This window comes from Anopheles aquasalis, chromosome 2 (assembly GCF_943734665.1).
Source record: "Anopheles aquasalis chromosome 2, idAnoAquaMG_Q_19, whole genome shotgun sequence".
Lineage (NCBI taxonomy): Eukaryota > Metazoa > Arthropoda > Insecta > Diptera > Culicidae > Anopheles > Anopheles aquasalis.
The window spans coordinates 35857501-35870000 of record NC_064877.1 but is presented as its reverse complement, the minus strand read 5'-3'; the positions used below and the strand labels follow the sequence as shown (position 1 = coordinate 35870000).

General features: G+C 51.5%; 1 protein-coding gene across 1 annotated transcript in view; it reads left to right on the top strand.

Moving 5' to 3' along the window:
- LOC126571686 (neural cell adhesion molecule 2-like) overlaps positions 1–12500 on the top strand; it is a 99471-nt gene that overhangs the window by 81451 nt on the left and 5520 nt on the right. Inside the window, exons 5-6 of the mRNA XM_050230427.1 lie at positions 7008–7148; positions 7267–7398. Coding sequence (XP_050086384.1) covers positions 7008–7148; positions 7267–7398 — 273 coding nt within the window. The remainder of the gene's footprint in view (positions 1–7007; positions 7149–7266; positions 7399–12500) is intronic.

Sequence of the window (12500 nt, the reverse complement as noted above, 5' to 3'; positions counted from 1 at the left end):
TTCTGTCTCCATGCGAATCGTCAAAACGTGATTTCCAATATTCGCTTCCGTTTGGTTGCGCTTCACGTTACCCAGGGCCTGCTAAAATTTACTGATCCTGGTCTGCAATTTGGCCTTGATCGGCGTACCTTCCAGCTGACACCCAGGGCAACCGATGCAATACAGAATCCGTACGATTTTTTCGAGGGCGGAAAGCAAAAGAAGTAATGGAACAGCAGGTTTTGTTGAAGAGGAGCAAAAACTCATGTCGAACGAGTGTCAAATCCTTCTAATCCGTGACAGCTGCTGCAGCGCGCACATTGGGAGGGAGGTGCACCGAACCCCGATCGAATCCATTCAAATATCCATCGCGAGCAGCAAACGGGGAACACCGATTCCGATCTGATGCCTCGCACGGCATCACGCTCGATTGCATCACGGTGTCAGACGGTTTAGCCATGCACTATTTTGATGCGAGGAAAATGACGACAAAGGGGAGGAAAAAAGGAATCGAAAACATAGAAATTCAAACCAACTCTCTGGAAAGCCGTCCCATGTCGATGGCGATGACCGCTAAGCCATTCGCTTGCTGTCATGCCTCCGTTATTCATATTTTCATATCACTCGCGGCTCGCAGGCTCCTGCTGTTGCTGCCGCTGCTGGTGCTGCACAAAATTGCAATGAAGCTGGCACAGTGGAATGGAGTGAAAGCTGGCAGGAGAAACCGTTTTGTGTCGTCACCATCGCTTGAGCAGCACGAAACAATGGCCCCTAAAGGGGTGGCTTCCCCTTTTGCATCCCTTTTTGGCACCGGGGCTGTGATGTCGTGATGTCACCGCTGCCAACGCTGCAATCAACGAGATCCCGGGGAACCGAAAAACCCCGGCCATCGTTTCCGGACGTGCGGTGCAACGATAATTGTCATCGCGCCAGGGGACACCCAACTGCCATGTGCGCCACCATTAGAAGCAGGGAATTAGAAGCGAAGCGAAGTGAAAGAAGTGAAAAAAAGGAAAATCCTGCTTCTCGGTTGCTATCGGCGGGTTGGCTCTGGGAAATTTTCAAACAAAACGACCAACAGCCGGCTGAAAAGATCCAAAAAGGTCCGACCGGAGCTAGTGCAACGAGCGCAGATGCGGAGCGAGGACCGGAAGCCGAACTGCGCTGCCAGGCACACATGTCACAAGCGGCACCAGACAGCACTCGTGGCCAAACAGTGATCTCGGTATGTGTTTGGCTAGGCTAGGGGCTAAAGCATGGAATTGTGCATTTTGATAAACTAATTGGAGTCCATAACTGTCCACCACCTTTTTGCGATCCGGAAGTCAAATGTTTGCCTTTCTTCTCGCACTTCGGTTTCCCCTTATCGTCTTGCTCGTCCTCTATTATGCCACTAATCCACCAGAGAGATATCACCAACTGCGGACTGCGAATGGAATCATTCGGGCGTGCGAAAACCTGCCATCCTGGTGTTTGTCAAGTCCATTTGTAGCCGTGTCGCCTGTCGTTTTAATGACGATCAACTGGGTATCTCTCGGTTTGTGTGAGAAGTGAAGTCAAACAGAAGTGTGTCAAACATCTGTTTTTTCATCCCCTTGCCCGTACTGCTTTTTTTTACGATTTATAAAAAAAAAACCACCGGAAGCAGCATTACTTTTAGCCCCACCGGAGGGGCAAAGTGTAGAATCAATTGGCAATCCAATTCGTATTGCCGCAAACAAACCGCCAGGAAGCAAGATGTAAAAGATTAATGTGTGGCCATTTACCTGAGTTTTCCACTCGTCTTTTTCCGTCTTCCCGTTTTTCGATTCGCTTCCCCCCCGGGGAGGGGCAAGCAATCACTTTGGGCAACATTATTACGGTGTGCCGGGTACCGATGCCAACAACAACCTGCGCCTCACCAGGCCACCGGTGTTCTCGATCAGGTTTTATCGACTTCCTCACTTCCTCCTTCCCCTGGTCGCTCCATCGATCGTAGCGACCCATTAAGGACACCCAATCATCCAATAAACCTCTCCAGCACGCCCGGTGTGTGCTCCCTGTTTATGGATGCCCCATTCTATTCAATAATAAACAAGTCCAGGGGCCCAATGGTGTGGTGGCCACTGTTGGATAATCCCGCACCCGTACATCCGGCGTTTTTTCCCCATCACACACGCGCGCGCCCGCGGTGAAGGGAGGACTCTTAATTTTCCAATAAAATATCGCTCAACGAGGAGGAGTGAGCGCGTACCGGAGGCAAATGAAATGAATCGTAGCATTCCAGGGCACCAGAAAGGCCTAAGATGAAGCCAAGGCCCCCATCGGCAGTGTGCACGTCCAGGCGCACGCTGCAAACGTCCCTTCGCCTTTGCTGCCTTTGCTGCGAGATTTTCTCACTTTCACTCGCTGCTGGTCGGCCTCCGGTTGGCCCATAAATACCCAATCCCGGAGCCCTGTCCACCTGTCGGACGCAGTGCAAAGCGCAGAAGAGCATTGCGGCCTGCGCTGCCCGGCCTTGGAAATCATGAAACTCCCCCGAGGACTGGTGTGTTGTGGGAGCGAGGCAGCAGCGAGGAAGGAGATTTATGTGACTGCAAAACTAATCCCAAACTCCTCGCCAATAAATCACCATATGGAGAGCTAATAAATAAAACATTTCGACCAACCGACCGATCGACCGACCAACGGTGCTGGATGGCTACGCGCTGGCCAACTTTTTGATTTGGAGCCAGTGCAGAAGGTAAGGGAGGCTGGCACACGGGGCTGGTGGTGGAGTGCTAACAAGAAAGTAAGAGACCGAGACGTCGGAAAAGGCCGGAATGCCGATCTGATTTCTTTGAGCCACCGGAGGAGGAGGAGTTCCGCCGTTCTCGTCCATCGTACATATCCATCAGACCACCGAGCCCTTCGGTGCGATAAGGTGGAAGAGGGAGAGAGAGCGAGATGAATTCGTTCCAGCGCACCATTCATCGCCAGCGACCGGTCTGACCGGTTGGCCACTTTACGGCCCACCGGGAATCGTTTCTCTCGCTGCTCCACGAACCATGAAATCGATCCGCTGATTATCTCGTTATCGGTGTGTAGTTGGTTCCCGCGGGGGTGGCCACGGGGGTGGTAGGGAAGGAGGTGGTGGGCGCATTAACGGGGAATGGATAATATAAAATGAAGGGGCCGAGGCTACGGAATGAAAATAATAATAAAAACATGCGGGAGAGGTCGCGGGAGCGTTAAAACAACGGAAAGATACGGAGACGTGCCAACGGAAGCACCGAAGAAATGAAACTTTAATCCACGATCCCCGGGGAGGGTGCTGAGGGCATCACGGAATCGGCCCCTGCAGAGGTCCTACCCTCCCCAAACAGGGGTGGATAACGTTCGATCCGATAATAATGAATTTGGATTCGGTAGCGGCATGAAATATTTGTTGCATTGCGGTCAATATGCGACCTCCCCACTAGGGTACGTGGGAGGGGAAGGTTGTGGGCCGGTGTACCAGCTCCGTGACCGGTTCGATATAAATTATCTCCCACGCTACCCCCCGGCAGGGTTGTGTACGGGAGTTCCAATACACCGGCAGCGGCCTCGTTCTCCTTCTCTTCATCCTCCGTCGACTCCCTTTTTGGTGGTGGTTTTGTGGTGGCGATTCAAACACGCGGACACACCGAGGTCATGTAATGGACATAAATTTTACATCCCCTTCCCTCCCTCCTTCTGGGTCGCTGATCGAATCGATCCCGTTTCCCTCCGATCAGTAGCGACCGTTCCAGGGATCCGTCCCGCGTTCGACGGCGATTTGAAGTCAGTGAAAAATCAACAAAATATGACCCCAGAGACGGGCTACGGTGCTTGGTGGGGAAGGAGAGGGATGATAAATGGTCTGACCAAGGCGGTGGTCTGCGGTATTGTAATGGAATGGAGCAGGGACCGATGCTGTAGCATCACAATTACCTCACAACCGAGTGCTGGATGGTTGGAATAACGTTTAAGACGATTTCATCTGTGAGGGTAGTGAAGCGCTACACCATATCGCTTTAGGTTAATTGGAGCCCATAAATGGTTTCGAAGTGGTAGTAAAACCACAGCGCTCTTAATTAATAATGATTGTAAATTCGCAATAAGCATCAACGCCATGATATGAGATGATGTCATTTCAACTTTCTTCTTTTTCTGGCGTCGCTTATCAAAAAGGAAAGACAGCATGACGTCAAATCTATGCACCACCAGCCTGCTACAACGTGACAGCTGTCACAATGAACGTTATGAGTACGGAGAAGTTCAGAGTGGTTAGCTTTGATCAATCGAAACACTTCTTCTATTTTCTTCCATGCGACGAAACTCTCTTCACAAACGTTGCATTCGCAGAACTGCGAGGCTCTACCACGATGTCAAATTACTTACGGTTCAGCACAAGAAACTGCTGTTGTGCACAAGAAACAAGGATCCTCTTGTGTCCCTTTTTCCCCCAATTGGTGACGGTACAGCATCATTTGTGAAAATCAATTACTCATCACGTTTGGACACGTGCCTCGGGTGGTTGACAAGCTATTCGAGCGTCATCGTCGGTCGTGGAATAGTGGGTGGGAGAGCGACAAACTTTGTGTCGCCCCTGCTGTCTGCCGTTGCTGACAGCGGCGCATCAACCCAGTGACAGCGTCCCCAGCTGTTCAGCAAACATTTCATTACCTCCAACAGTAATACCACCTGCTGCTGCTGCTGGCCCTCAAACTAAACAAGCTAAGCATTACAAATAATGCGTGCGACAGTGATCGACATGATCAGCTCGGTATGCTTCGTCTTCGGACAGCCATCGAATGTCCTACGAGCTGTGAGGTGCTTTTCTTCTAGATTTTTTATTATTGAAATCAAGAAAAGGTCAACTCAATCTCGCTTTAATCGGTACAGGAGCTCCATCGCCAGAGCACAGACTCAGAATACCATTAACAATATGCACAATGGACCTCTTTTTAAGGCGAACAAAAACCAAGCGCTCGTGACGCGACCGGTCTACAGGTGTAAGAACGCTAGCAATGGAACGGAACAACATGTTGTGAAGCTCTAAAGCGCTGTCATGAGCCGAAGCCCCGGCGAGATTCCTTCACTGGTGCTCTTCAGGCACGTGCTCGCACACGCCCAGACTGATTCGAAGCAATTTTCCAGAAACACGGCACCCCTGTCTCTCCGAGTTTGATGCCATGACCTTTCGCGATTCCCTTTGGCCGTTGCCATCGCGAGAAGTACGCAAGAACCGGTACAACCATGACCGTGTCCGTGTCTTTCTCTGGGTTATAAATAAACGTACGCGAATGAACAGCGACAGCGTACCCTTCAACACGCTGCTCACCTTTTCGATCGTACGCCATATTCTGTTGCGACTTTCTCTCCGTAGCTGAGCCTTGTTTGCAGCCAAACCGCTAACTTGTTACGCAAATCGGAGAGCGGGAGCTTTCGCCATGCGTGTGGCCATGCATTCAGGCGCAAAACACGCACTTACCACGCACGGCGTACGGCTTCCGAGGCGTAAAAATCATCAACAAAATGGGCATCAACGGTGTCGAGTATTCGAAGCCGACCAAGGTGTTTGATGTAATGGATGGAAGAAAAGGCATTCGTAGCGTGTGCCGCACAATTTCGCTCATTCAGTTGGCTGGCTGGCTGGCTGGCTGGAGAGAGTTGCGGAAGATGAAGGCAAATAAAAAGTGATCACTCCCGGCCTTTATTTGCGGCAAACCAGCAGCAGCAACAGCAGCAGCAGCAGCACCAGAATTGTAAAGTCTGTGGCCTGGGAAACGGAAAACAAATTATCTGCTACAACATTTTCCAGCACTTTTGCCGGTCGATTGCGCTTCCGGCAGGGTTTGCCACCATTAATCGAGTAGAGAGAATTTAATAGTCGCTCAAAAGTGGTTTGTGCTTTCAGTCTTGAGTTGTACGCAAGTTATAGTTGAAAGGAAAGCAGCCTTTACCCATAACCGAGGGTGGTGTTGGTGGTGGCAAAACAGGGGTGGCAATCATCATCCCTCCCCGATTGCCAACCACTTTCACCTCCCCCAGAAAACAACAACCAGCTGGCAATCGAAAGCAGGTCGTAGGTCGAAGGGGGAAAGGGCCACCTAGAAAAGCTAACCTTCGCATCCTTCCGTCCCTCGCTCCCTCCCTCCGTCTCTGCACCCCCAGCACCGCACCGTAGCGGTTGTATCGAGAAAACCCAAAATTCACTTTAATTTGAAATTAATTACTTGAAAACTCCAAGTTGGCACCGATGGCAGTGGCGGTGGCAGCGGACGAAAAGGAGGAAATGAAACGGAAGTGGGCTAGGCGCCGGGAAAGGATATTACGCGCCTTTTGACTTTTCCTTCGCCCGCTAATGGATGGCCCGATGCCTTCCGTTTCGTCTGTTACCATTACCGAGCGAATGGCGTAATGGAAGGCGCGACGGCTCCCACCGAGGGCTACCATTTTCTGTTGCCACCCGAAAGGCACCGACAAAATGATGGCGTGCCCTCCAATCGGCGATGGCGGCGATCTCAAATGGTTGAAAGGCCGTGAACGACCGGCGGAGACGACGACGACGAAGACGACGAGGACGAATTCAACCGGTCTGGGTGCGACGAAGATTCAATCGAAAAGATGAGAACCATCGCCGCCGCCATAGAGCGCGGTGCGATGTCTAGCAGCGTCTAGTGGAGCAAGCTAGTGGCAAGCTTGCCAGCAGCCACCGAAAGCGCCGGAAGGACGCAAATTTATTCAACTCTTAATTTAATTACACTTTAATTGATTTTCCCTCTCGTTGTCTCTTTTGCTCTTTCCGTGGGTCGGCGGCTCGCTCGCTCTCGAGGAAAAGCTTTCTTCGGGGGATCTTCAGCTGAAGGGCCGTTCAAGTTGGGCCAGATGATGTTGAGAGATTGATATTTGGCTTTGAGTTGCGGGGGGTGCCAGTAGTAGTTCCATCTCGTTGGCGATGCCATCGACAAACGTTTTGATAACTTTGAATCACACGCCACTCATCCGATGGTTCTCTCTCTCTCTCTCTCTCTCTCTCTCAACAGTTCCCCCGAAAATAACGCACGTCACGTCCGGAGGGCACCTGCAGGTCCGCAAGGGTTCACCGGTGCGGTTGGAATGCTCGGCCACCGGCAATCCGATGCCAAACATCACGTGGACCAGAAAGAATAACCTCTTGCCAAACGGTAGGTCAAACGCTAATGGAATCTTCAACGAAGCCGATCCACTAACACAGACACACAATTCTCTCTCGGTCTCTCTCGGTCTCTCTCTCTCTCTCTCTCTCTCTCTCTTATATTGCAGGTGAGGAGCAGTTTACGAATCCCGTCTATGTCATCGAGAACATGGACCGGCACAAGGGCGGCACGTACATCTGTACCGCCAACAACGGCGTCGGACAGGTCGCCACCAGCCAGATCATTCTGCACGTGCTCTGTAAGTATGACACAACGCTGCAGCAGCAGCAATCAACCATTAATCGAGCTCGAAAATTGGTCCCATTTTAAAGCGACGACCGCGAGTCACTTGCAATTGCAATTCAGAAGAAATCAAATCGTACGCCATCGTTGGCGCAATCCACGGGAAACCTTTTTTTAATGGAGCAACAAAATGCCCAAGCGCAGCCCGGGGATGACAATGCTTTTTGTGTGCACTCCAGACGGTGAATGGAGAAACCGAAATCACTCGCTCAGTCACTGGTCAGAGCCAGAAGGGGGGAAAGTTTTAATGTCATCATCACTTCTCTGCTGCACCTCGTGACTGCCCGGAGGGGTTGAAGGGGGGGGGGGGGGGATGTGAAGCGTTTCTGCGTGTCTGTTGTGCGCGTCTACGCCAGCCGGTGCTTATAGTGATGTCGTTTCAACAATGTCACTGCAAGGCGAAGTGCGATGTCCAACTTACAGCCTCCTCCTCATGCTGTGGCCTCCATACCATGCGTCTCCATCGACCACGAAGTAGCAGCGAGAAGCAGGTACTTTTTTGTTCATCATGGCGTACCACTCGTTTCGTAGCACGTAGGGTTTTTTGCGTAACAGAGGTCTCACAGAGTGGGTGCTACAACTAGCATGCTTTACACGCTCTCAAGCATTGGTCGGATCGATGGAGACGCCCGGTGGCTGGTAGCTGCGAAACGGGACGCCATACGGCATTTCTAGGGTGCTTCTTTTGCTCGCATAGAAAACGCAGACGCACAAACGATTTGGAGAAAAAAGTGGATGATGGTTTGGTTCCTTTTTTCCTTTTTTTTCTATCGCCTGCTTTCGCTATCCTCCTGTAGCATTGTGCTTTGCGTGCGTCCTACATCGAGCCCGCTTGCCGTGGGGATGATTGTTCAGTTTTTAAAGTCGATCGCGATTGCTACTTTGAAACGCATATCATCTGGCCGGGATCTAAGGCACTAGCCTTGCAATTAACTCCTCGCGACGCTTCCGCTTTGATCGAGAGAAACAAATAAGATTAATTTAACTTAAAACACTCCACTCCCGGTGGCCATTTCGATGTAAATGAGGCGTTCCATTTCGTTAAAATGATATCCATACGCAGTCACAGAACTAATCATATGGAACGGTCAGCAGCGTATCCGCATGTTCACAGTACATCACACATAGACCGTGCGTTGAGTGGCGTGTGGCCCGTTTGCGTGCGTGTTCACCTCACCGACAGCTCGATTCTCATGTGAGCGTGCCCGTGTGAGGAGTGGAAACAAAAACTCCTTAAACACCGTGCACTGCACTCCGGCTGCGAGGTGGCTGATTATCGCACAGAAACGCGATGATACTCCGTGACTACCGGTGGCCAACCGGGTAGAAGGGGGGGGGGGGGTTGTTAGGAGAGTTGGAAACGAATGAAAAATGAATACAAATCAGGGCCTTTGATGCGCCGTGGTGACTGCACTTCTCGGTTCTCAAACGACTTGACTTGAGTTCCCAGAAGAGGTCAGGCCACCAGGGGATGGGGATCACGAGAGGGGTGCCAGAATGCCAGGAGGTATCGTGCCTGGCGGGTACACCCGTAAGCACCAGTGACTCGCAAAGGGCCCCCGACCTGACGTTTTAAGTTTCCAGAGTATTAATCTGCATATGCAAATTAAACCACACACCCCCCCCCCCCCCCCCCCCCCACTTTCGTTGGTGGTGGCCATAGTCCTGTACGACGTCCGCAGTACGGAACAAACCGTGCATTTATCACATAATCAGACACCGAGCCACCGAGCCACCGAGGCCAGGGCAGGCCGGCCTCGCTCGTTGATACAGCCCCTTTCATTATTTTCACTCCCGAGTGACCAAAGTTCAATCCCTCATCCTTCCGCCACTATTGCTGTTCTGCCAGAGAAGGAACAGAAGCGGGGAGGGGGTGGGGGGGTCAAGTGAGGTGCCGAGTGGTGGGGACAGAATTCGTGATAAATGAGATTCCATTCCCAAGGGTGCCGGACCGAAATTTCACCGCTGGAATGGCTTTTGGTCACACGATCGGGCCTCCTCCGACTCCTCCTCCTAGCCGGGGACATTGTTGAGAGCACAGAGCACGGAACACGAGAGGGTTGCAACCCTTCTAGTCTCCGGGCTTCCGGGCCAGGCAGGGCGAAACACGGACTACAAAAGGGGGCTCACGCACGAACTCCGGGGTCCATCGCGCGCACCCGGGGCATAGCTTTCCACTTTGGAACGCTGCTGCTGCTGCTGGAACGGGTGTCCCAAGAAGTGTCCCTGGCCCAGCGGAAGGCGGAAATAAAAACGTGCCGAACCTGCGCTACGTCAAAGATAAATAAGGTGAAAATAAATTGGAGTCTTCGTCTCTCTCTCGTCTCTCTCCCGTCTCTCTCTCTCTTTCTCTCTCTCTCTGGATCCGAGGGTTGAGCAACCGGTCACTGAACCAAGGAGGGTAACGAGGGATGGTTTGCTGCTGGGGTTGGCCGCATGATGACAGATTATGGAGGCACGTAACTATCCCTGAGCCCGTGTGCCCGTGTGCCCGTGTGCCCGATAATCACAAGCCTCACTCACTCTCTCTCTCTCTCTCTCATTCCCTTGCGTTCCACACGCGCGAGCACGTGCTCGGGGTCAACTAGGCGTTGAAGTGCGCCACGTTGCACGCTTGCACTCTAAAACCGACCTTGAATTGCTTTCAGCGAATCGATCTGCCTCCCCTCGAAAGCCATTCCACCGTTCCATTCCGTTCCGGTCGCTTTCGCGTCACCGGCGTCGGCGAAAGGCGATTTCCAGGGAAGGAACAACAAATAAATGTAATTTTTATGGGTGCCTTCCGTGCCATGGTGCCGTTTGTTTCCGTCCGCCTTTGGAATTCCCGTCGTTTCTCGGTAGTTTTGGGTTGGATTGACCGATTGCTGTGGTCGAAACTAGTTGTGGTGAAGGGTGAAAAGCGGTGTGCTGCCCCTCCGACACCTGGTGGTTACTATCCTGACGTGAGCGCTCCAACCACGTTAACCCGCTGGCCAGTCCGCGCGGGGCTTTTGTTGTGGAAAACGGATTCCAAAGGATTTGATTCATTCCCGTCCGGCCCCAGATTGGGAATGGTTTTTCGGTAGGTGGCTCGAGGGGGAGGCAGTTTTGCATTTTGGGTTTCCTTCCTCCTTCACGCCTCACGTCGCTTTTGCCTTCTTTTTTGACGGCTTTTCGGCCTCGTCATCGCAGGCCCCTTTGCTTACTGGTTGAATTATAAGGCAACCGTAAAATTAAGCGCTGAAATCCGAATGACAGCTGCCACCTTTCCCTATTGCGTTTGCTGACGGCCCCAGGTTTTCCGTTTCCGTGCCAGCCAAGCGCGATTCGCTAGCCAACCATAAAATGGGGAGTTCCCGAGGGAATCAAAATACTTTCCCCACCTTTCGCTGCCACTCGTTTCTCGCTTTCTTTTTGACACATTTCTCCCCATCATTGAAGCACAGCAGCAGGAGCATTAGAAAGAATGAGAGAGAGAGAGAGAAGGACTACGACCTCTAATGTGACGATGGTTTCAGCGCGATAAACAATTAAGATAAAATCACGATCCACGCGGGACACCGAGTCTGCTATTGGCTGTGCTGCGCTGCGACACAAATTCTGCGTGCAGACATATGAGTGTGTGCTCCTCGTGACTGTCGTGGCATCGCCGTCACTGTCGTCTAATGGAATTGATGTGATAACTGTGGCACCCGCATCGTGCGCCTCGTGGTGGCGCTAGTGCCCGGTGAATAAATATGAGCATGAGGTGGGATGGCGCAAAAAACGCCACCCAAGAAATGCTAATGAGCGCAAACACTTTCCGTGGGAATTCGCGTTGGAAAAAGATTTGGCCACAAAACAAAAGATCCTATCTTGTGCTAGCATCTGCCGTATGCTGTAGCGATTTGAAAGCAAGCGTCGAATGGTGTAAGTACAACAAGTAGTAGTTGGGAGAGTGGCACTCTCGTGGAGAAGCATCAGATTTCAGCAGGTGATGGTGGTGTACACTCGAGAAGTACAGCACTTGATTTGATTTTGCATTTTGCAACATTGAATTAAATGGAATCCGTGTCACTTCTACTCGAGTCCTTTCCTCGATGCGCAAAAAGGATTTTGCGGTATTTTTAGCAACCGGATGCGTGGTGGTGCGTGGCCCTATAAATCGGGCAACGCATACAGTACCAAAAACGGGAATTTTGTTTACCAAACCAAGAGCCCATCACAATCGCAAAGCAATTCCCCACTTTCTGCCGGGCGCCATAAAACTATCGTCGATCGTTGTGTCCGCCTTTACGCAACGCAACCGAAAAAAAAAACGCAAAACAAAACCCTTTGGCCCCGGATTTTGGTCGGGGCCACATTTACGGTCCAGTATTTTATTTTTCCGAGCCACGCACTTCCGGTACCACGCACTGTGGCAAACTTCTAATTACGTCAATCATACCATTTCACCATGCCCCCCCCCCCCCCAGGGGGTTCCTTCGTGCTGCGTTCCCCGGTGCGCAATGGGATGGATGGCGAAAATAGAACTGGACTGAAAGTCGCGAACAAGTCTATTACGCTGATGGTGAAGCATAAAATTATGCTATTTCCTTTTCGTATTATCCTGCCACACCGGGGAGGGTCGGAGAAGCCATAAATGCGCAAATGTGATTCATGCGTAGATCAAAATGCCAAACGAATGACGGACACATTTCCGTGGCACAATGGTCCTTCTGTGAGTTCAAGTGGCTGGCTGGAAGGTAGCAAAAGTTGTGCTGACCTAAGCCGCTCGTGGCAGCTTTAGTCTTAACCAATTAGCCACGGGAGAGCCATTGTGGTGACTGTCGCAATTGCAATCGTTTGTAGGAACGGCAACTTCTCTTCTAACGGGAACCACTTCACTTGACCTGACTTCATGATGATGATGATGGGGATGGTGGTGGTGATGCTTCGAGTAGAAACCACCGCACCGCAGTCGCAAACACTTGACAACAAATGGGGGAGAGGGCACTTCAACGAACGTGCGCACGTATGTGTGCGAGCTACGGTAACGAGAGCACGGGGTGCGTTTGAAGTTTTAGAATTAATTTAATTACGCTGCAGAGAGCCCAACCC